This window comes from Eutrigla gurnardus (genome assembly GCF_963514095.1).
Source record: "Eutrigla gurnardus genome assembly, chromosome: 19".
Classification (NCBI taxonomy): domain Eukaryota; kingdom Metazoa; phylum Chordata; class Actinopteri; order Perciformes; family Triglidae; genus Eutrigla; species Eutrigla gurnardus.
In genome coordinates, this window is record NC_139930.1 from 12,192,917 (window position 1) to 12,217,988 (window position 25,072).

Below are 25,072 nucleotides of genomic sequence, written 5' to 3' on the forward strand. Positions count from 1 at the left end.
TTAACGTAAGCGTTTTTAATTGCTGTACAAGTGCTAATTCAATTCAAGCTTTTTGCATAAAGTAAAAATCATCCCGTCCATTCAACAGATGGATTACCCTGTAACCAGATCAATCCCAAAAATCACAGCTGTCCCATCGATCACGTCATTCCAATTGACAGACAAAAATGCAACTTTTTTTAAATGCAAAACAGCAGTTCAAGGAATTAAAAATGGTCAAATCAATCACAAAAAGATCAGTCTATTAAATAAAAAAAAAAATCTGAATTTAACTTTTAGAACAACAACTGAACAGTTAAAATAGGCATGGGTGAAAAAAAAAGAAAAACAAAACTGTAAATTAAACATATTAAAAAAAAAATATGGGCATCCTTCAACCACAGGCATTAAGACATATCAATGTGTATCCAAGAATATATTTCTCAAGTTGATATGAACATTTGTGACTGATTCGTTTTCTCCGGCTGATGAAGATGAAGCTACGTCAAAGTGCGAGTTTAAACACTGAACAACAAAAACACACACTTTGCAGCGCTCAGTCAGGTCATTAAGACGTTAGAGGTTTAGTTGATTCTGAAAGCAGTTTGTTTTATTCACGGTAAGCTCTCTAGCAGCGCTCTGTGTTTGCTTGACAGTTAGCTCCGCCCCACTTTTACAGCAGTTCCTCCTGTGTTCGAGCTTTGATTAAAAACAAACGCACCTCTCGTTATTTATCAGCAGTCATCCCATTTAACTTGTGAAGAAAAGTCAAAACAAAACGGTCACATTTTAAGGTGGAACAGAAATGGTCGGTTACAAACAGGTAGTCTGTTCAAATGAAAAAATACAACTAATGTTAGTGGAAATACATTTGTTGAATACATTTGAAAACTTGTTTCCATGCTTTCCATCAGTCTCAAACAAAAACATTTTTTTTAAATATCCATCTACACTTGTTAATAAAGCTTTTTCTCCCATAGAGACACCTCTTTCAATGAAACGGATTCCGATCATCTCCTGTGAGTTGTGGGAGCGTCCTCGTCACACAGAATCCATACAAAAGCTACGTGTATCTTCACAGGACTACGTTTAAACTTCCCAGCAGACAACAGTTCACGTACATTAAAAACTGTACAGTGCAGCACCTGATGGCTTTAAGACCACGGAGACGTTTGTGTCCACAACAGTAAACATTTAGTGTTTCTTTGGAAACAAAATGTTAAGGCCGCCTTCATGCCAGCATTTTTCTTATTTTGTGAGACTGAAGCCACACGGACATGTACGACGACGACACGTCAACGGGTGCAGAAGACGATTTTGCAAAATTGGCTGCAAACAATCTCACAAGTCTTGACGAACGCGATGCCACCTCCGATTACATAAAGGTGGCGTCTACCTGGCTGTCAACCAGCAACTATGCGAACAGATTTCATCAGAGCGTGGGACTGAATGCAGGGATGAGACGCCCCTGATTTAGTTCTTTTAATATTAAATCAGAAGCACTCCACGTGGTTGAGCAGAACACGGAGGTAGCCCACAGACAAACACGATGATGCTTTATAAACCATCAAATATAATCTCCCTCCAACGTTAGCTAGCCGAATCATTCCAATCCTCCCAACGGTAACATTCAAGTCAGTCTATAGCTGTTGGTGTCGGACACAAAGGTTTGATCGTTGTGGAGGTAGTGGTGACAGTGAAGGCTCCAGGATACTGACGTCAGGTTGGGGAGATCTGGGTTCAACCTGCCTCCACCGCGAGAAAGTGGCAACTTTTCTCCCAGTGTCCCCCCTAAAGCCGTAAACCCTGAACCCTCAGGGACTTTACTGACGTCACCTGTGTGTGAGAGGCTGTGAGGGCTTGAAATGGTAGGAATACAAACGGGACGGCACTTGGCATGTCACGTTACTTTGCTGACACAAAACGTGTTATCTGAAAGTTTGGGTTTTTATTTTACAGCCTGATTGGAACGTCTTCCAGTCTCTTATCCTCCCAGACGAGACGTCAAATAATCTTTTTACTTATTTTAGGTAAAACGGCTACAATAAACTAAAGTAAAATAAATGATGATAAATGATGGATGAATGAGTAGCCTAATGCTCTTATTCTATGTCTACGTGTTTAATGTTCCATATGAAATATTTAACGTTTCTGTGTTAATTTAATATGTCCTTTGTTTTAATTACTCTGCCCTTCCCTGGTAACCTCGACGCCATGATTTGTGGGTAATTCCCTGCATCGATGCTGACTTACGGAAAGTGGTTATAAAGGGCTCAAAAAGTGTGGACATGGAGATCGGGCCTAGCTCTCGTTTTCCATTCTTGGCACAACTGTTTCTGTCACTTTTCACGTGAGCAACCAAGTGCACCACCATGAAAGTATCTCTCTATAAGACTCCACCTTCCATTGTGGCCAACATGTGGTACGGTCCACCTCTTCTCTAGTGTAACGTAGCTCAACTGAACTACGGTGTCCTGTGAGGTGGACTAGGCTTGTAAAACAGGTCACATTAACTGTGGTTGTGATACATCAGCTCAAGGTGGAACGAGACAAAAACGCAGCTCCACATGAGTGAAGAAATATGAGCAACACACGCCACAGAAGGAGTTACGATATGAGCTGTTGGCAGCAGCACCGGTGCATAAGTATACATTTTTGAGTTGGACATAATGCGACTCCTAAGTGGGTTGAATGCTGGATGTTTCTCAGCTGGAAATCCTATGCGACCAAGGCTGGCTAACAAGCTCCTTCTTTACAGTTAACGTCCATCGACAGCAGAGATTATTTACAGTTCATTCCCCTAAAACTATCTGTATACAACTGCTTTTAATGACGCTTCATTTTACCGGTCTGTTAATTTCTATTTAGTTACCATTTAGGCAGCAGTTTTTGGGGAAGACATAACTTTAAAGAAAAGTTCAGTGAATATTCTGTCATTAATTAATGCAAACTTGATTTTGAAATGAATGTTGTGTTGTGTGTTGAATTGTCTGCTTGCCTGTGCACCAATTTGTTTTTGTACTATCAGCTGGGAATTATTGGAGGTACACTGGCTGAACATGGTTTTCCATGCGATTAGTAGGAAACCACTTCTTTCCAGGAAACTTCTGAAAAATGATTCAAAAATTACAGACCCATAAAATAAAGCATCATCCATTTTTAAAACTTGGATATATATAAATTCTGTATTCAGTCATTTTCCGTAGCTACTCCATTAGTTTGATGCCATTAGTGCTAAAAGTGATTAACTTATCTTCATCATCAGTCATATAACTCAATAACTTTCCTTTACAACCAACAACTAACGGTTATTTACAGTATCAGTGTATCTCCCCATTATTTCCTCCATTCAGCGTTTAGTCTATGACAGATATTCTTCGATGCTGCTGAAGACAGATCGTAGCACGGAGCAGAACTATTACTATTACAGTAGCTGCTACTGTAAAGAACCAGCAGTTGCTCCGAGCTGACTGACAATGATGCTGTTAATGAGTGTGGAGTTGCATTGCTGGTTTTTCCACCCAGGACATTGAAATCTCAGGACATTCAGACCTCCACGGGTCCTTGTTTCCCTGTGATTTCTGGTCGCTTCAAGCCCCAAAATTAATACACATGTGCTTGAACACATCGGGCAGAAAAAACGTAGCTTCGGGCAAGCTACTCTTAAAAGGACATGTTGACATTTTGATTTTGGCCAGCTGTTTTCTGCCTCTGCACGGCAGATTCTCTGACCATTAAAGCAGAATGTGGGTGTTCCTCATTTGAAATACAGGGGCACAACTTTCTGCAAACCAGCGGTGTTCGCTACACCTTCAGTGCAGATTATGGTGGTTTGTCATTTTCCTGCAGAGGAGACACTAAGAATGGCCCGAGTGGTTTGCTGATAACGAGAGAGCAGGGGGAAGTAGCCATGCGACGTTATTCATTCAGGAAGCATGAGAGAGGACGAACGGGAGGAAGTGAGCGCGAGGGAATGTGAGGTGGATGGAATAAAGCAAAGGCACGACAGATTGAGTACAGAAAAAGAAACGTAACCCCTTTGTTTCACTAACCCAGGAGTGAGCACGCAGCTTGTGGTGGCCAGTGCGTCGGTCGTCGAGTTAGTCAGTGAGTAAGCTGTCCCATCAGCTTACCTCTGGCGAGCCTCAGCGCGTCTTCCTGGTCGGTTAGCTACTAAGCCTACTGACACAGTGTTGGGGGTCTCTCAGGCAGACTGGGAGGGAGCGGGAGTGCGTGTCGGAGTGTGTGTTTGTGTCAGAGAGAGAAAAAGGCGTCAGGGCTGGTCCTCAGTAACCTCAGCTCTCCTCGGCGTCGGCCTCTGTGCTGTGTGGCATCCTCAGTATCGGTACATGTCGTAGGTACTGACCCAAGACGAGGGAAAAGCCCACGTGGGGAACCTGAGGAGGATTTCCTCCAGTTGAGCAGTCCTCCTGTCTTGCCCAAAGAAATAGTGGGTGGAGATGGCAACGGAGATCATCCCTTCTGGGCCTGATGGGTCCGGGTCCCTGGGAGGCTGACGGAGGGGGAGAAAGGAAGGAACACCATGAATCAACATGTGGGAAGACCAGAACCAGAGCTGCAGTTGTTCCAGAAAAATCCCCTCGTCTTTAGCTTGATTGTGCTGCATGGGATTTAGCTCATGCAATGGATTCGAAAAGAGTCTTTAAAAGGTTACGGAGTTCGTTTCAACACATGCAATTGTTAAAAACAGTAGAGCACATAATGGTTAAAACAGTCCAGTGTCCTACCAAGAGCTAATCTCCTGCAGACATCCCACACTGAGGCGAATAGCTATGTGATATGTGAGGAATGAAAAGAATGACATAAAGATGGATGGATTGCAAGCCTGTCAAAGGAGCAGCAGCACCTCCTGATTTATTTAATATTGTAGGAAAGGAAAAGTATTTTAAAAGATGTTTCCATATCTCTCTCACGTTAGCTTAGCTTAGCATCTTGTCTTGTTGTGTCCAAAACATTCGAGCTGCACCTTACATCCATGTCTGGCTACTATGTCATCGTTTCAATACATTGTATTTATAGAGGTTTTACATGGTGCAATAAAAAAAAGACAAATGTCATAAAAGTGTAATTGGTATACTATAAAATGTCATAGCATAGTATTTCATAAAACATCATAGTATAGTCTGTCGTATGTCCTGTTGACCGAATCAAAGTCACCAAATTCTAATCGGTTCATCCTTGAGTGCATGAGGACGTTTGTGCCAGAGGTAATGACATTCACCCCTAAGATATCATGTTCACCATAATGGCACGAACGGACAACAACACAATCAATACAAAAGAGAGCGGCAATGAAATGTTTAGAACGCTCCATCAGCTGCAGACGGACGGTACCTGTATTTCAAACCAGAAGGTCCATGTGGGGGCGTCGAGGCCGTGGGAATAGAAGACAAAATATTCGCCGCTCAAGTCGAACTGAGGCGTTCCGTCACCGAAGGACCAGGTGGAGAGGCTGGCTCCTCGATGAGGCATCAGATACAGGGACATGTGGCTGGGGCCTGCGCACACACACACACACACACACACACACACAAAATACTTATAAATATATAGCATTGCACGCTAAAGTAGCTGTTCTGGATATGGATCCTTGGATATGGAGTACAAAGCCAAATGTCATTTTTCTGGGATGCTTTGAAGCCAACAAGGTGGGGCTGAGATCTCCTTACAGCTCAGAGGATGGAAACTTGTTTTGTCCAGTAATGTTTCCAAGTTGAAGGCTGAGCTTTCAATTGCCACGTTTTATGTTTCATAATCTCTCTTCATACATAATCCTAGTGCCGATGTAAACTCTCTCCCAAGTGTTGCGTCGCCACATATTTTCAGGATGCCCGCCAGCTCTGCCATCCCTGTCTGTGAACATGCTGCTGTCAGCCAATTTTTTTCATTATTTTCATCTCTGCCAACTAGTCCTAGAAAGAGTTTGTGTCTATAGTGTAGTATTTGTATTGATTTAGCCATTAAGTGTCCTGGCTTTGGGGAGCCGGATAGCTCAGTTGGTAGAGTTGGCTCACTGCAGCGGCCTCGGGTTCGAATCCGACCGGCGGACCTTTCTGCCTGTCATCCCCCCCCTCATTCCCTTAAATAACTTAAAAAAAAGGTGTCCTGGCCTTTCACACTGAAGGTCATCTTGATCGTCCCCCAGCTGGTCTCCTCTCTGGACAGCAGGCTGAATTCCACTGGCGAGGTGGGAGACACTTCTGGAGCAGGAAGGTACCAGTTCTTCCTGCAAATACATCAAAATACTTGAGCTGAGGAAGAATACAAAGTATAAAGTATACAACTACATCAAGCGAATGAAGGCAAAGAGCGTGGAAACAATGCTGCCGGCTACAAGGCCGCGTTACTGACTTGCTGAGGGACTTCACGGGCAGGAACCAGGGGTAACCACAGAAGGGCCGGTCCTCGCGGCAACTGGTGCGAATGCTCTCGTTGATCTCGGGGATGTGGGGTGTGATGTGCTGTATGCCTGTGTAGTCAAAGCTGTTGATCCACAGACCCGAGTCTTGGCTCTCCACCTGGCCCTGGAGGTTGTGGAAGGTCCGCGTTGTATGCTGCAGGAGAGTGCACACAACATTTTTCAGCATTTTTAAGCGCACATTTTCCTTTTACAGAGTGAGTTTCTGCTCTTGCCAGAATTGCTTAATAGAGCTCTCTGCCATTTACATAAGCAGGTGAAGGATTGGAATCAGAGCACTTTTATCTAATCGTGATAACATGTGGAGATACGTCATGGTGTTCTGTGTCCCAGTTCCACACAAATATGCTCTATAGGGGGTTTATGTTTCACCTGCTCCCAACAGGAGATATTAATCATGCAAGCACGCAGCCGGACCTGCACTGCAGGATAGTCAGCGGAGGCCAAACAAAAACAACACAAACAACATGGAAACTGCTTCATATTCAAAATCCAAAATGAAGAATGGAACCTGCAGGAAGACTCGTTTCGGGCGTGGGCTCTCTGGACTGCCCGAATAAGGAAAGAGGAAGCCACAGGACACCAACAGGAACATGAAGATGAAGACTGAACCCAGACCAGCCAGGATCCACTTAGTGCCACGTGCCAAGTAGATGAAATGAAGCTGATACGGACGGAGAAATATAATATGTTACTGAAGTGGAGAACTGAACGATGTACATTGCATCCTTTTTTGAAATTACAACAAATATGAGAACATTAATGGTAAAAAAATAAATAAAAAAAGAGAGATTACTTTTCATAAATACTCTTAAGATAAATATAAAAAAACCTAAGCCACCATCTGCAAGATATGTTCTACTCAGTCAGCCAACTATACACAGCCGTTGGTTTACATATCTGAAGTCAAACAATGAAAGTCAATAAACTGCTCAACTCAAACTTTACTGCCGGGAACAACACAATAAACCAGCCGGGTCATGTGTATTCTGCCCTGCGTACACTCCCCTATGTCATTTCAAGGTGATTCTACAAATCCAGATTTGTTATTCATCGTTGTACATAATGTGGGAATACTCACAAAAAAGGAGGAGAGGAAGATGGTTGCCAGGGTAACCAGGGTGGCCATCACCACCTCAGGAGGAATCTCTGTACCGCTGCGCCCCATGATGGGCGTGAAAATCTCAAACACCACCCAGATGAGGAACATGAAGTGGATGTAAGGCAACGCCAGGCCCAACAGATAGAGCACACTGTACTTGGCTGATGCTCCTGCAGAAAGATGGAGAGGTTACGGTTAGTTGGATTAAACTGAATAATCCAAGGATCTATCTGTTTATTTCTTGACTCTGTCTATAACAGATACCACTTATTCAAATCAACCAAATGTAAAATGTTCATACAAATGTACCTACAAATGTAAGATATATGTAAGATGTAAGATTTTTTCCTATATTATCTATAACATTCATTGTAAATAAAGTCGAGTTGTGCGTTCACCTCTATTTTTAAATTCTTTTGCTAGCAGCAGTCTGGTGAGCAGGGGGAAGGCCACCATGAGCATGGGCACATAGGCCGAACACAGGCCCTGGTGGGTCAGCCAGACCAGGCCGCAGCACCACAGCAACAAGCTCACGTCAAAGTAGAGATCACCCAGCTCCACCAGACGGACACCCTGCATGGAAAACACATAGAAGGGATGGATGTGAGTGGATTAGAGACTACGGTATGATGCTTTGATGGATGGGGAATCAGCTGAAGTGTACAGCAGTGTTAAAACATCAATCAAAGTTAAGCTGATATGATATAATGGAGCTCATGTGTCAGCACACCAGGTTAGCTGGTTAGCTTAGCTAAGCATAAACACTGGATGCAGCGGAGGTGCTGATAGGTGGATTTTGTAGGGGGATACAGTCTATTTTAGTAAAGCTATTTCCCAAAATGTCCAACTTTAACTACATAAAAAAAAAAAAAACACTTACTCCATAGTACAAGTTCTTGGCCAGCGTGTGAATGAGGACCATCTTGCCCGTGGCAGCAGCCCCATAAAGGCAGATGGAGGCATAGAAGTGGTTGTACCAGAACATGGAGCGGCCCAGCAGAGTGACAAGCAGAGCAACGATCAGCACCGACATCAGGGTGACGAACCAACTCAGAACTGCTACGCCTGTGGCGTAGGCCAGATCCCGAACATATCGGCCGCCTGGAAGACATGAATAGAAAATAAAGACTTAACACGCAATTTGGATTCGAAGTCAGGACTAGAACGTTCTTAGTTTGCAAGAAAAACAATTGAATAACCCACAAGGGGGGAAACACACAACACACACATCCAGTACAGGAAATGGCATAACATGCATCCACCACAGGAAATGGCAACCTACCCCCATTGCCTGGCAGGGAGGCTTTCTTGGCCAGGTAGAGGAAGGTTGCCGTGGCTACCATGTAGTTGAGGATGGTGCCAACACGAGCTGGATAAGCCACCACAACTACCCCCAGCAGGTCGAAAAATACCATGTTGCCGTGACGATACTCTGAGGAATCGGCCAACTTCTCTGACGTTACCAGGTACCTCAGGACGGCCAGGATGTTGTCCCCTGAAAACAGGATGTGAGTTTCAAGGTGAAAAGTTTCAAAGCTGAAATATTACACATCAAAGCTTCATTTAAATTGCATTGACATCTGCAGCACAGAGTTGGAGAACATCCGCTGGACAACCGCAGAGTACAAGCAGGATATGATCCACTCTAAGAACCAGGACTGTATAGAAAGGTTAATATGACTGCATGTGAAAGTGACGGTTTGATGTGAGAAAAGAGGCTCGTCCTTGATAGAGCTGACACATCAAACGCAGTAGAGTTTACTGATGACTCAGACCACCTTCTGACCAGCAGGGACGGGCTGCACTGAGGTAATGGCCTTTGTCATTCCTGCACGGCCGCCCAGACAGTAATAGCAGTAATAAGACTGCACACGGACACCATGTAAATAGTGAACAGGATACTCGTAAATGAAGGTGTTTTACTGTGTATGGAGCCTTGGGCCTAATCAATATTGAATTGAATTAAAACAAATGTAGCATTTAATTGGCAATTACAGTATAAACAGTTCTGAAAGATGTGTGGAAGCCATGAAATATAGTTGCTCTAGCAAACATCTCGTGTGATCTTGCACATTCAACACTATCCTCTCCCACACACACTTCCACATTCTCTTACATGTAAAATCCCCGTCACACTCCCCCACATAAGTTACCATTCAAACACACAGCTATTCTCTTACCATTTCCCATGAAGGGATATGTAAGAGAGGATACACGTGTCTGTCTTAGATACACTACTGTAGAGTGTTTGATAGTGTTTGTGTATGTTTGCGTGTGAGCAAACATGATTCATGCCCCGAGGGGTAGAGTGTCAAAGGGTATAGAGGTGTGTGTGTGTGTGTGTGTGTGTGTGTGTGTGTCTGATTTATGGCCTAAATGTCCTGCTGTTGTTATATAAAAGTTATAAATCAGTATATGGGACATGTAGTGGATTTCCCGGCTCCAGTCATAATGTTGAATATAGAAGAACAATCTGGCTATGTGAAGGATTAGTAAGAGGTCGTTGTGTGGGTTAGTGCCCGCCCAAGGCCAAGTTTCTTTTATCTGAGCTGGTCAATGTGCTGCTGCCGGCATGTCTGCACAGTTAACGGCACACACACACACACACACACACACACACACACACACACACACACACACACACACACACACACACACACACACACACACGAGACAGAGCTCCATTGTTCTTCCGCCTGGTAGGCCCACTGTTCCCTAAAAGAGTAAACAACAAGAGTGTACAACATCTACTTGTTCCGTTTGGGTTCACTGCTTAGCGACACCATTCTGTCTTTGTAATTTACCCACAACTTTCCTTTATGAATGTTGTTATGGCAAAGCAACCATGATAACATTAATTAAAAAAAGAACATCATATATAATAATTTTATTGCACGGTAACACTGAAGAGTTATATTGCCACACTCTTGTTTATATAGCAACTTTACTGCAAACAGATGCGGTGAATCTACATAAGAGCGATGCTAGCCTTGCACCTTGAACCCACTTTGTTGAAAAGCAGAGCCGTGAAAGAGATTTGAATGAGGCAGATGGGCATCGACACAGCAGAGCTACGAGTGTATCATCTACTCTCGTTCTGCCTCCTTCTCTACAGACTAAATATACCTTCTACCTACCTCTGAAATCTCACTTTCTCTCCCTAATAATGTATGCCTTTCGCTGTGTGCTACTGTACATGTTGAGAAGAGATGTCCACAAGCTGCTGAGGCTGCAAGGTTTGTATGGATGCATTTCTTAGTTCGCTGGGAAATAATGAGATCAGCAGTCTGGTGACCGGTCTGACACTGAGGGTCAATGCACGAAAGGACAGTGTGTGTTTGTGTCTATGTCAGAAAAACAGCGTTTGGTAGCCGCCACTGCTGCAGGGACCGCTCTCTCCTCGGCAGTCAGACACACCCACAAGCTAACATGCGCTGCATATATTTGCAGGGAGTGTTAAATAAAAGCTTGAGGTGACACCTCAATCTAAGATTGGTACGTGTAGGTCTACGTAGATGCATGTGTGTGTGCCGTTTACCGGCTCGCTGGATGGAGTCTGTGTGGATCCTGTCAGCAGTGTCGTACTTTGTGTGATAGATGAAACCGTTTTCAATGAAAGCCAGATCGATGCCTGTAAAAAAAGAAAAAACATGCATACACAAAATAAGATAAATAAGGAGGGAGGAAAAAAGACAAAAAACTTTGATTTGTATATCTATCAGCCACATATTTTCAACAACTTTGGCACTACTAAGTTCTATACTCTGAAGACCTTGTTCTGCATTACCTGGGATGTTACCAAAGTCTCTGTAGATGCGGAAGTCAGTATCAGCAGGGATGATGCCGCTCTGAAAGACCTCCTGGCCAACCACGGAGGCAAAGGGGTGTTTGGCTGCATGAACGTAGGCCTGGACCAGCCACGGGTTCTCTGGACCTTTTTGGGAAGAAAAGGCTTTTAGGATATTTGACACGTTGGACAATTATTGTACTTTTCAAGGTTTTGGCACAAAGAGTAATGATTCTATATAACATGAGGGTTCTATAACCCTGTTTCTAGCCGCCTGTCTTTACCTCTAGCTGTTGGTGGTTGTGTGATGTACGCCTTTAAGCTTGTTTAATATATAACACATATAATGTATATGACACGTGTATCAGTGAGTGCATCGGATAATGTCTACAATATAAATACGATGTTCAAGCACTTTGAGAACCATAATCAGGCAGCGAGTAATTCATATAGATATGGGATCGTTGCAGCCTGCAGATGAATGTAAATGGATGGTTGGAGTAAGGCCACATACTGAAACTACATAGTGTTACTCAAGGCTGCATTAGTGTCTCAACCTCACATTTTGCACTTTCTCAACGACAGGAAACAGAAACGCTGATGGCTACACACATAAACATACGCAAAACAAACATGCAGAAGAGACCGGAGGAAGAACCTGCTAATAAACAAACAGTGAGGCGTTTGTTTGGTTGAGTACCTGTCTGAAAAACAACCTCCTTGCCCCCAACACCTGCCGCCTCCAAGTTAATGAAGGCTCGCACCTGCTTGGCCCACGGATGCTGAGTAATGAAACCGTGGCTGGCCTGACGGAGAGAAGGTAAAAAAAGAAGAGTTTGGGAGAAAATAAGAATGTAACGGAGGGAGAAAAACAAAAATAGAGGAGGCATTGTCGACTTAATGAGGCTAGTCTGACATTGAAAGTGTAAAACGTGTCCTCGTAACTTTTATTTTACCTGAAGGATATTTTCCTCTGCGCCGTTAAAGAGGAAGATGACGCCATGATGAAGAGGAGTCGATTGGTTTGCTAGAGAATGGAGCACTTCCAGCATCACAGCACAGCTAACTGCGTCATCACTGGCACCTAAGACAAGGAAACCAGTGTGTGTGGGGGGGGGGCGCGTGTGTCAAAAATACTAAAATCCTGCAACAAAAGCTCAGGCTGGCCTGGCATTTACACACAGAGACATTCAATTGTTAACTAACATCACCCTACTGTCCTGACCCAGTGGCTCAGTATGAGATTAGAAAACATGCAGGTGATAGAGCTGATGACTCTTGATGTACATCAGAATCTCATGAACTAACTAACGCGTGAGAATGCATGATGTAGGCCTCCAAGTGCAAACTTGTGAAGAATGCGGCTAGCATGTAAGGAGCCAGCTCCCTGACTGCTTGTATAACGGTTAAAGCACAAAGGAAAAGGGGTCAAGATGAGAAGAAAAGAGCATGTGAACAGGGCATGTGACGCGGAGACATTACACAGGTTAGTCGTGAGGAAACCCCTTTATAGTGAGAAGAAGTGAGAAGAAAAGGGGGGGGGGGGAAATGGCCAAAGATCAGAGTCATGTGCTCCAGCTTTCTGGATTCAATGTGTTCACGAGGTGAGGGTAGGAGCCTGGTCACCGTGTATCTGGGTACCATTTATGCTTCCGTCGCTGCCACTTATGTCAGCTACATATTAACCCTTGTCCTAAAAAAAGCTCTGTGAGAAGAAGAATGCAAGTAAAAAGCAAAGCCTGAATGCTTCAAATGTACATATTATAGCGTTAAACTCGATAAAAAGCCATTATAAAGATATTTGACTCATCAGTTTGCTGTTCTGGCTGTGTTTGCCAATTCCAAGAAATCCAAGTCTTAGCAGGCAACAGTGGACACGAAAATATGTATGTGTATCTTCCTGGTCCACACCTCTTGGATGAATTTCCTATTTCTGGTGAAGCTGCGTGCGCACATTTGTGTGTGTGTGTGTGTGTGTGTGTGTGTGTGTGTGTGTGTGCCTGATAAGTGAAAAAATATGTCCCTCCTACAGGCCCATGGGTGTGGAGTGAAACAGCGAAAAATTCCTGAATCAACAAAAGACAAATAGAATATGACTTCATAATGTGCTTTCTATCATTAACTGGCATGTATTGCTGGGCCATCTAGATATTTCCCCTGGTTTCTGCTTAGTGCACTTAGGACACTCAAATTTCCTGCATTGCTTAATTTCCCACAGTGTGAGCCACATGACTACAGAGCACACTAGACACAAGTGAGGGTATTATCACCATAAAACAGCCGCTGGTAACCTCATGGCACTCTGTGAGGAAAAGAGCTGCAGGATCCATGTGGCAGAGATCCTTTAACGCTATACGCTCACATCAGCATGCTAACAAGAATGCTAGCGTGTTGATATTTAGCAGGTATAATGTAATACATATTCGCCATCTTAGTTTAGCATATCTGCTAACATCTGCTAATGATCACCAAACTTACAACAGCTGAGACTTCTGGGAAGTATTTGGTCAAAAAAAACATATAGGACTCCTAAAACAAAGTGTACAATTCACCCTCTGGGGACCATGAATGCCTGAACCAGATTTCACAGCAAACCACCCAGTAGTTGTCAGAGACTTTCACTGTGAACAACAAATGACAACTACAAGAAAAGTCAGGGGATCGCCACGTCAGTGTGCATCATCCTCTGAGGGACATTAATGCCTTTACAAAATGTCCTAATCTTATAGATATTTCAGTCTGGACCAAAGTGGTGGACCGACAGACTGACCCTCAGGGCATGATGCTTAATTCATACTATAAAGTGCTCTACAGAAACAACAGATTCACAATTTACTTTACAACTTTTACTTTCTGGTAATTCTAGTTTCTTTTCTGCATGTACCTACATGTAAACCGAGTCCCTAAATCTGTTCAAATAAAGCTCAATCTCTTTCAGTGCCTTCAGTAAGAGCTTGCATAAAGTAGACAGACTTCTTCAAGAGACGGGGACAGTTGTCTAACCTGGACTGTTGGCCACTGTATCAAAGTGGCAGTTGGCCAGCATGAGGTGCTGCGTCCCACCCTTAGGCTCTAGCCTGACAGCGATGTTGGTGACGCGGTCATAAAAGCTGGTGAAGCCTCCGAGAAAGTCAATGGAGAAAGTGCCGGTGGGGCGCTGCACATCCACCTTGAGCTGATGGGGGCCGGCTGCCGTCTCCACCCGGATGTTCTCGATCTGCTCCAACAAGTAGCCCACTGTCAGGACTTCATTCTCGTGGCTGCCCACCGGACGAGGGCCCACGCTGGTAATCTGCTCCAGGTGCCGTCTAGATCGTGGGGGAGGAGAGAAAGACAATATTGTGACGCTGTAAAAAGACAGAAAACCAAACCTGCATTTTCCATCACAACATTATTAAAGCAGAACACTCCATGGATTGCTTTTCAAAACCACCTCAAGGTTCTGGTTTCAATATGATTTTTCAAGAAGTCAGAGTGCTTGCAGACATTATTGCAGTGTGTGTGTGTGTGTGTGTGTGTGTGTGTGTGTGTGTGTGTGTGTGTGTGTGTACCATACAGGAGAGTGGATAATAGAGTGCTACAATCGTTACTGCTGGCTGACACTTAAATGAATAGCTGAAGTGAAACCAGGTTCAAGTTCAGATATCTCTACTGAGTCTGGTGTTTATGTGATCGTCTACATCTTCGCCGTGTCAAAGAAGTGTCTCATTACTGGTTCATTAGCAGATTAGTTATTTTTGTTAAATATATTCCAGCCAAACAATTATGCTCCCCTTCATTGTGATTCATGTCTGGGTTTAAAATATTAAATATGAATACACATAAATATTTGCACGAGTCATACTGGCGATTTCAAAAATTATACAGTTTTATGTGCCTGTTTTATTAGTGGGTTCAAAATCACAGCATCCCACACGCTACACATGTAGGAACTGAGTAAATGAAAGGTCTGCATGAGTAAATGTAGTAGTAAATGAAAGTGACAAAGAATTAAAACGAATGTGTTTTTAATTCAGTTTTAAAAATAAACAGGGTGCAACCCGTCTTTGTTTTGCTAGCTGAGTTCAGAATTTGGACCACTTCTCTTACTTTGACCCCAGTCTTCCTCGTCACTACTCAGACTCCCTCAGGAGAATGAAACAGGAAATTAAGCCAAACTACTCATATGGCAAGAAAAACAGATGCGTCATATCTTGTCTTTGCAGAAGCAGGTGCTGGTGGTTGTTTGCTGCAGCTGTTCAATAAAGGCCAACGTTAGCTCCTCTGCCTGCATCGGCTGGAGTGCTGCTGCTGCGTTAGCTGATGCTCAAGGTGACAAATTAACGATGTGTCTTATCTAACCACGGTGGGTGAAGCCATATGAATATGCCAGAGTCTGATGAGCCCACTCAGGCTCAGAATTCAAATCTGGACTGGCTGGGCTTGGACTCTTGAAAGTCATTGTGACCAAAGAGGCTAAGAGCTCTAATCAGCATGTCTGATTCATTTAATGGTGCAACCAGCCAATTGATGGCACATCCCATCGGCCAGCACATGAAAGAGCTCAACTGCAGCCGGAGGCCCTCAGATTCAGGACCATAATCCCTGTCTCCCCTTCTCATGGGGAATGAAAATCGGATAAAAATGTTGCACTGTAAAAGGTTTTTAATCTAAACAGCTTCTTGGAACGAACAGAAGGTTGTTTTCTATCGTCATGCAGGCAGCATTTTATTATTAATTATTATTAATGGTTTCATTGGGGGGGTCATATAGAAATGAAAGGTCAGCAGTGTGGCTTTCCCCTCACCATTTCTGAAGTTGTAAATGAACTTAAACAACAATTGATTTTCAAAATCATCACATTCAATTTTGCATTGTCATTCAAATCATTTGACTAATGCTTAATAGCTGCCAACAATTGGCGGCAGCAACAGATTTTCATTACTGATCAACTTGATTTTTTTTACAATCTCAAAAATCTCTGTTTCATTCTCTTTGGCAGCGATAAGCAGAAGTAGTTTTCGCAGAAATCCAGTGTCACCTTTGCCCTTTGGAATATCCCCCAATGATTTGACATCTTCTAATTATTTGTTTAATACAACCCAAACATTCAGATTACATTTGTTTTTATAATGCATTTTACAGTTTAGTGTCATCATATGTAAACGCACTTTAAACTGTGTTTGAGTATGAAATGTGTGATAGACTACAAATAAACATTACCCACCAAAAATGTCTACTTTTTTGTGTTTTTAGATTTCCATTTATAGAATAATATTTCTACGTTATAATTTTCCACTTTTAGTGGTAGAGATTTTGACTGTATGGAAGCTGCATCATGTAAAAGACCAGTCCTAGAGGTTGCTGTATCTCCACACTCTACACACGGTTCGAACAGCTGTCTGTCCTGCAGGTTACCTCGGAGGTAAATAGGTGGAGGTGGAGGGGACACCCGGTAGTGGTTTCTAGGCGGGTCTGTTGCCAAACTGGAGGAAAGGTTAGCTGGGTCTTAGCCAACGTTTACATTGCAGTAAGCGGGGTACAAAACTCACCTGGCTCTCACTGCGTTGAACTCGCCGGTTGGCTTTCCAATGACGAGCTGCTGTAACGACAAATGAACAAGTCCCCACAGCACCAAAATAAACACAGAGACCAGGGAAACTGCCAGCCCTTCCCGCAGCAGATATAGGTTCACTTCGGGCTTCCTCTCCGGTTCCCCGCTGTAGCCGTTATCCCCGCACCGTTCCCGGGAACCGTCGTTATCTTGCGCTCCATAATTATGTATACCGAAGGGTTTTATTCTCCTGACAGCGGTGTCGCTCTCCATTTTTGAGCCAGCGGTACATCAGCTGCAAGCGTCGTCCTCAGGCGTCGCTTTTCTTTTTTTTCTGAAAGAACGACGGATCGCGCTGAGGGACAAACTTCAACGCGAGGGCGAGACGCTCGAAAAATGAGAAGCAGAGGAGTGGAGGACATCTACGCACGGAATTGTTCTCTCGCGTATAAGTATACACTAGATAATTACGTAGCAATTCTAACGTAAAAATACGTTACTCGCGGAAATGTGCGCCCTTTTGCCTAAATATGAAAATAGCCAGCTTAGTAATGTTAGAGGGGCAACTTAATTATCGTCTCATCTCACTCGTGAACTGCTCCTTTAACATGAACTCGATGAACTCCACACCCCCAGTACCAGTCACAGCCCTGCAAGTATATCAATATTATCAGCACAATTACCATAACTAAAAGAAAGGCTAAATTATTTGCATAGTGCCTTTCAACAATAACATTTTACCCAAACAGAAAGGTCCATTTCAGAGTGTGTATGTTTTATAATTGTTTTTCATCATCATCATTATTATTATTATTATTATTATTATTATTATTATTATTATTATTATTATCATCATCATCATCATCATCATCAAGCAGCATTTTATATTTTTAAATACCTTTTGCAGATTTTGTTCATGCAGTCTTGTCAATGAGTAACAACAAGCTGTCACAAATAATAAGATACAAATTAAAAAGATTAAAGCACATTTATTCATAAACGTATTGAATGTCCAATATACAGTTTTCGGGAGTATAGTTTGATAGAGCCACATAGGAAATGTAATATGTAATATACATGTTACTTTTAAGCTTTATATGAAATATTTCCTAAGCAAAGTAATCAATTGGTCTAAACACAGACATCAACATAAATGTATTAAAGTATTTATTTTGCATCGAGTGAAACTGTTGCTGGCTGAACTGATATCATGTTATGATTCGATGCTAGGGCTACGCGGTTTATCTGCTGCTTTGTCGCCACCGAGTGGACAATATAATATTAGTCAATGCACGCTGACATTTCTCATATCACCATGCTTTTTTTTTTTTTTTTTAAGTTTTAAACTTCCAAACAAAACGTTAAACGTGTTACATCTCTTCTATCGTCCAGCCATTTAAGTACAGTTACGAAAAAAAGCTTATAATCTGACAATTCAGTAACCATGCATACTCAATTAGCCTACGAGTAAAAACATTCAGAATGTAACATAAGAAAGGTACAGACGTATTAGCAACAGAATGCATTTCACATCTCAAAAGCAGAAGTCTTTGACGATGTTGACGCATTATGCAAAATAGTACCCAGGTGTTACATTATTATATTCATATGATTGATGTAATAACATGCAAGTAGTTAATTTGTGTTGTAGTCGCTCAGTCATTACTGATACGGATATATTATTTATTAATGCATAATATACGATGAACAAATCAGATGTTTAAGTAAAACCCTAAAAAAGAATCTAGCAAAGTAATTAGTAGGCCTTCCTATTGCTGTCAGATACATGTAGTCAGTAATGGGTATAAAATGGCCCTTTCAAATGTACTGCATAAGCAGGGGGCTTATTAATTACACTGAAATCAACTTCCGCTCAATAAAATTAACTAATTGCTGCCAAGTGTGTCCAAATGACGCGAGCGGCTAATAATTATATGGAAACAAGTGTCTTTCTGATGTGAGGTTAGAGTAGAATCTCCACCGTTTAGCGTTTCTGGTTAGCGTTAGCTTGTTGTTAGCTAAAGAAGCTACAAGCTATTAGCTCAGTATGGGTTTTCCTCTTTCAAAATAAAAGCCCCAGTCTTTATTTATTGGGGAACGTATTTTGATAACAATGAAAGCGAAATTGAACTGAAGTAAACAAAGTAAATGCAGAAAGGCCAACTCTGAAAACAGCCCCAATCTTATGCTTTAACAACAATATCCATCAATGTATATTGTGAAAAGGTGTGCATTTCTGCAGATATTTAATTAATTAAATAATCAATTGTGCTGTCAATAGAAACAAGGAGTTTATACTTTACAACTAAAATATGTTTTATAAGAGGATTACAGAATTTTTGAAAATTCAGTGTGATTAAATTACACTATTTTGAGACCAACTACTACTACCTCAGTCCAGAGAAATTGCTGTATGAATGAAATGTTGTATAAACCACGGTATATTAAAAGCATGTTACATATAAAGTCTTGTTTTTTCTCTTAATTTCTTAATATTTTTAAGTCAAAGACAAAACAATGCAACGGAAACGTTAAAGGGAACCTTCATTGCTGGTGACTTGACTGCTGTTTTTTTGGTAACAGCTCCAGTTCCGACTCTCCGAACGATCATTAGCTTGCCGAGCATTGCAGAGAGCAGTCAGCCCGTCGTGTCTCTACCCGAGGCCGGATGGTAAAATCCAACCTCCAGCGGATCCTAAACAGTCATTGCTTTGCTCGCGAGAAAGAAGGAAAACAACAGTATTCAACTACCATGGCGGATTTGAGTAATGGTATCTGTGACATTATTGGGAAGTAAGTAAACGATGAAAAATACCTCACCTAGCTAACCGCTAACCTTGATGTGGGGGAGGGGTGGCTAAACTAGCGTAGCTTGCAACCGTGGAAAAGCGGAAGTAAAACGCGTTTTACTTTCAACGTACATTTCGTGTGTAATATGCTGTATAAATAACATCCCATTGTTGTGTGTTTTGGCGTCTATAGTACAATGTTATTTTAAAAAACGAAATAATAATGTCATGTTGAAACAAGGTACGGATGTTGATGTTGGCCCTGGAGACGACATGAGCTAACGTTAGCTATAAACCATGTCGAACTTGAGATACGTCACAGTAGTTGGCTTCGCCAGCGAGCTAAACGGCTAGCATCAACATTACGACGTAGTTGACGTAAAGTTGCGAAAGGAGAACGATAACAAATAACTTAAGCTAGGCATATCTTCCGTTTAGTTCGGGGAACATTCACCGAGCGGTTTTAAATAGGATTGTTCGGTTCCTCTCGCGTCAGCCCATTTAAATACCAACCCGACTTTTCACGTTTATTAAGTAAATTTGACGTAACTTTGTTAAATCCGTATGATACGGATTTGTCGCATAACGAGACAACGTGACCCGAGCTCACGTTACTTTGTCGATCTAGTAAAGGGAGGGCCGGAGAGAACAGGTTCCGCCAGGGTAAATATTTGCACGTATAGTCGTCAGGTGTACGTTAAACTCGTGAACTGACAAGAATCATTACGCAACAGACAGTTTACCGCAGCAGCAGCAGCCTCGTGATGGCAGGATGAAGTTACTGTACATCCGACCGGAGGCAGAGAGGGTTGTTGTCGTTAATATTTAAAACTAATGTGTGGTCTGTTCCATTCCTACGTGGCCGTCGAGTAACGAACCGAAAAGGACGGACATGGCTGTTGATTTAATTTACAAAAGTCCTTAAAAACGTGTAGGTAGAAAAAAAAAGAGTAATCGAAAATATTGATTAGGAACCCAGCTATTTAATGCAACCACACGTTCAGTCTAAGGCAAGAAAGATAACCACTTGACTGAAGTGATAGCTGTTAATACAGAGTACTGTAATGCTGTATGTGAAGGAAAGAAAAAAATCACTTGGAAAATTAATTGGGAATTTTGAGCATTTCTTTGTCATATCATAGTGGACTCAATAACTTTAGGTTTTTTGTTATTGTAAAATGTTGCCTTTAATGGAATATGGATTAAAATAATAAAAAAAATCACTTTTGTCAGACATTTCAATAATACAACAAAGGCATCTTCATGGTTTGGACAATGTAAGTAATTGAATAACATCACCCTATGCTTTAGGAAAATGTAATTGTTATTATAACAAATAATCAATAAATAATAACCACCAAATGTAACTGTTGGTTACTAATATGATCCCCTACTGAGATGAGCTTATGTCAGTGTCTTTTTCATTAGCTTTAATAAGGCACAAGACGCAGTATGTTTTCCTGACAGTTTGGTCAATTGTTACACCACAAAAATATCGTTTGTGGGGCGTTCAGTAGATTTTAGGGGCTCTGCTTGCATTTCAACTTGCGCTGGCTCTTTCAGCTCATAACACAAAGATTTTTACTTCAAGAATCCGAGTCTGGTTTTGTGGTTTTAGCAGCAAATATCTTTGGTTGGTTGCCTTCCACCCCGTCCTGCTGCGTTGGTGCACCGCTCTTAAAAAGTTCAGTTAACAACTCTGTAAACACAGTGCCATTGTTTTGTGGAACAGGAATTGTAAGTGGTTTGAAAGAGCACCCGTGACTGCTTGTGTAACATGTGTTGTAGATTGAGCTCTTAGATGTTGGTAGCTGCAGTATTAGGTAAAATGTACAACTTGCAGAAACTTTGCATCAGTATTGAATAATATTACATTTTATTAGTAATAAAGCCAACAGCCTGTAGTTATTTGAGCAACTGCATGGACAATTAAAATTCATTAGCTTAATCTTAGAATATACTGTGTGTGCATTATATGGCATTGTGTCAATTCTTCTTGGTACACAATGGAGAAACTGGTCAACGCCCATATTTGTCCATCGAGCCCCATAGGGTATTTGAGGTTGACGTAATCCTGAATGTGCAATTATTTACATGTAGTAATATACAGTACACGTTGAATTACAGAAAATGCAAATTTTATTTGTGACTATGTCCTTTCTGTGTCCTCCCTTTCAGCCTGTCCCTGCATTGTAGTAGTACCCGCCACCCGGGGCCTCTGTGGTGCTCCTGATGCCCCTCTCCCACCCCTGAAGATCCCAGGTGGGCGAGGGAATGGCACACGGGATCACACTCCTTCAGCTCGGCTACTCCACTCAGTAAGTCTGCACGCACACACGCACACACGCACACACACACACACACACACACACACACACACACACACAGAACGCAGAAGAACTATAACGCAGATGCAGAAATGAGAGAAAGCTGGTTTCGGAGGAAGAAATGTGTCAAAAATAGGAGCTTAAACCATTTCCTGGCGCCTGATCCGGTGTCGGTTACTCACTGTTGCTGTTATAGATTGTACTTTTAAAGTTTTTAATGCACAATTACATTTTCTTATTGTGTACAAATCATCTGTGTCACATGACTGTCAGTATATGACTGTCGGTATAAATCCTACACAGTTTTTTCCTTCTATTTCTGTTAAGTACTTTGAGAGAGATGAAAAAACTGAGTCAAATTCCTTGCATGTCAGAGGAAGGCGCACCCTGTTTTTACTTTATTCAGTCACCAACCCTCAGCAGTAAATCACCATTTGATTTCTTTTTCGCTTTTTTTTTTTTTCCTCCAGAGTTCAGTTTATATGTAAGGACTGTTGCCCTGCTTGGCCAGAGTTGCAGGCAGCATATAACGGGGCCAACGTGTGCATGTAATTGTTTTGGCAACATTTCCATACTACTTAGATTATACTTGGATCTGAACGACACAATTAATGCCACCCACTGCTGATTTCAGATGTTACCATTGTTTCTTTCCAGGATCGAAAGTTGACTGTAACGGAGGAGCCAGCAGGGAATGGTCGCCCTGGGATACTCCATTTCCAAAGTCATCCCACTGTTACCAAGACGATACAGTGGGATGCTTTCCTAAGCAGCAGCGCACTCTATGTGGAGATACCTCTTGACCCTCTTCCTGAAGGCAGCAAGGAGAGGTGAGGGGAGGCCAGATTGTTAGCAACAGGAGAGTCCACAAGTGGAATAAAGGCACATGTGAGCCATGCTACTGGAGAGTAAACAAGCACGAAAATCAAGTCAAACATATTTAGTAATAGTTGGTACGGAACATGTTTTTTAAAAGATGACAGAAAAATGATTGGACCTTTGGAACCTGTAGATCTTCAAGCCTTGATAACATGTTCATGTCGATGTGTAGCCCGATTTTAAAGATGAAGGTTTCCTCACTTTGGTGGTGTTATTATAGGATGTGCATGATATTTTATTTTTTTGTGCCTGTATGTTAGAGGGTTGTGTTCCTTTCTCTAACCTAAGCTGCTCCCTGTTCTCCCTCCAGTTTCGCGGCTCTCCTAGAGTATGCTGAAGAACATCTGAAAGTTGTCAGTGTGTTTGTCTGCTTTTACAAGAACAGAGATGATCGTGGTACGTACCGACGGTCCTGTTTTCCCCAACATACCGTTGTCATTGGGACAACTTGAACATGATTATTTTTGATTTCTGTGTTGCGACTCGTACTGCGTTTAACATCTGTTGTCCCAATCTTATTCTTACAGCTAAACTGGTGCGTACTTTCAGTTTCCTGGGCTTTGAGATTGTGAAACCGGGCCATGCCCTCGTCCCACCTCGACCTGATGTATTCTTCATGGCCTACAATTTTGACAGGGACTCCTCGGATGAGGAGTAGCCCTCTGGACAGCCCCTCTACCCCCTGCTTACTTCCCTTTTTTCTTCCTATTGTATGTTTGTCCATCCCAGTTTACTCATACTCCACACCATCTGTGTTAAACCCCTTGACAGTAGTTCTCTGTATGCAAGTATTCTTTTCCCCCCATGCTTTTTGTGTTCAAGGGAATATGTAAGATGTGCATCTCCTGTTTCCACCATCTGTTTATTATACTGTTTTCATCGACGAAAAATTGGTGTTGTCACTAAAAAAGGAGGGAACCTTTTGTTTTTTGGACTTGCAATCACAGTGCAGTTGTCATAGCTATAAGTTAAGTGCATTTCTTGTTAAATCTTTGTTTTTTTTTTATATTTTCTGTTATGATAGATTATGCTGAAGGAGTCTTCATTTCTTGAATGTACAGTAAAAAGGTCATCAGGTTTACACTCGGGTACTCCAGCTTTCTTTTGATTGGCTTATTAAGAAATGTGTCCCATTTCCTTTCTCTCTGAATTGGATAACAATCGTGTTTCAGTGGGACCAGTTTTATTTTTGTGGCACCAACATCCTCTTTAATATTTTTGAAACGTGAGTGACAGCCCCAATAATTGGTACTTCATTGCTGGGTATTGAATCCATTTAGTCGAGAGGTGGTGAAAAGATGAATGCCGTTGCATGTGTGATGTAGACGCTTCATTTTCAAGTTAAAGATCCTACCATGAGTGTATTGGTACAATGCGAAAGGACAGTAAATAATCCAAAGTGCTTTTGCTTCTTTCTGACGATGTTGTTTTGGAGGTTGGATAAAAATGCTGTGATGTTATGATTGGATTTTTTTTTTATTAGCATTCCTTTTTAACTTCTTTTTCATGATAGTGTTGAGTTTGTTCACCTGCATAGTGGTACCTGTTGTGCTTCTGTGATAATAAAACAAAATGAAAACAAATCCATTGTTTACTTCCTGTATTGGTTCATCAGAGCATTTAAACTAAACTCGGAGAAGAGCTCACTCAGGTGGAAGTGGATTTTAAAAGAGCATATATTACTATAAAAGTTATTTATATACATCCTTACAACCTAACAGAATGTACTATAAAGCTCTTAATAGCTCCCAGTGATAACGTAACTAGTATTATGTGCTGATCGGTCTGAAGAGAAATGAGGTCAGTTACAAAACAGCAGACATCCAGAGCGTATCCTGTGTCTTCACGCCACCAGGAGGCTCCACAGGACACGGAACCATGCATGACCACAAGCCGCTGATTTTTAAAGTTGCATCTGCAGTATACATCAGTGTAAGATTTGCCATTTACCCAAACAAATGTGGTCAAACTGCTCGGGGCACGGCCCATGGAAGTGAGAGTCTTTTCACCCGACTTCTAAGACCTATTTGTATCTGTGCAGTCTGTGCTTGACAGATGGTGTGTTAGTTAACTGCACCTTTTAGGGCATGACAACTTAAATATTTATGATTACTACAGTAGTGTGGTGACCTCATGTTATTTCCAACATTGGAAATAACCCTTTTAGAGAACATCCTTGGTCATATTATGCCCTTATTTAATGACATGCCAAAAAGAAAAATCACAAAATATATTTT

At 42.0% G+C, this 25,072-nt stretch overlaps 2 protein-coding genes across 3 annotated transcripts; one reads left to right on the forward strand and one right to left on the reverse strand.

Annotated features, from left to right (window-relative positions):
* Nucleotides 1-17,188, reverse strand: ermp1 (endoplasmic reticulum metallopeptidase 1). 2 transcript variants are annotated; one of them, XR_014598888.1, is made up of 16 exons: nt 16,839-17,188; nt 14,311-14,615; nt 12,264-12,391; nt 12,008-12,113; nt 11,308-11,454; nt 11,059-11,151; nt 8,803-9,015; nt 8,401-8,621; nt 7,919-8,093; nt 7,500-7,690; nt 6,930-7,082; nt 6,352-6,554; nt 6,111-6,226; nt 5,335-5,498; nt 2,547-4,492; nt 1-2,492 (listed from the first exon to the last, which is right to left on the reverse strand). XR_014598888.1 is itself a non-coding variant. In XM_084034660.1 (15 exons), exons 1-15 carry the CDS (start codon nt 17,111-17,113, stop codon nt 4,316-4,318), a joined length of 2,667 nt encoding a protein of 888 aa, XP_083890786.1. In that variant the 5' UTR covers nt 17,114-17,188; the 3' UTR covers nt 1-4,315. The 2 variants fall into 2 exon arrangements, 1 of the variants encoding a protein (XP_083890786.1); XM_084034660.1 differs by having other exon boundaries at nt 1-4,492.
* Nucleotides 17,189-19,430: 2,242 nt separating this feature from the next.
* oaz1b (ornithine decarboxylase antizyme 1b) lies at nt 19,431-24,418 on the forward strand. The gene is given in 6 exon segments (XM_084034776.1): nt 19,431-19,633; nt 21,808-21,859; nt 21,861-21,947; nt 22,614-22,786; nt 23,146-23,231; nt 23,363-24,418. Coding segments are annotated over 6 exon segments (654 nt in total). The 5' UTR covers nt 19,431-19,508; the 3' UTR covers nt 23,494-24,418.
* The last annotated feature ends 654 nt before the right edge of the window (nt 24,419-25,072 follow it).

Bases quoted from the DNA above. Each gene is read 5' to 3' on its own strand.
- ermp1 (XM_084034660.1), bottom strand. From the start codon at position 17,113: ATGGAGAGCGACACCGCTGTCAGGAGAATAAAACCCTTCGGTATACAT. The intron at 12,392-14,310 runs GTTAGACAACTG...TCCTTGTCTTAG, and splicing joins TACAGTGGCCAACAGTCCAG to GTGCCAGTGATGACGCAGTT. The intron at 6,227-6,351 runs GTCAGTAACGCG...ATGTATTTGCAG, and splicing joins CCCGTGAAGTCCCTCAGCAA to GAAGAACTGGTACCTTCCTG.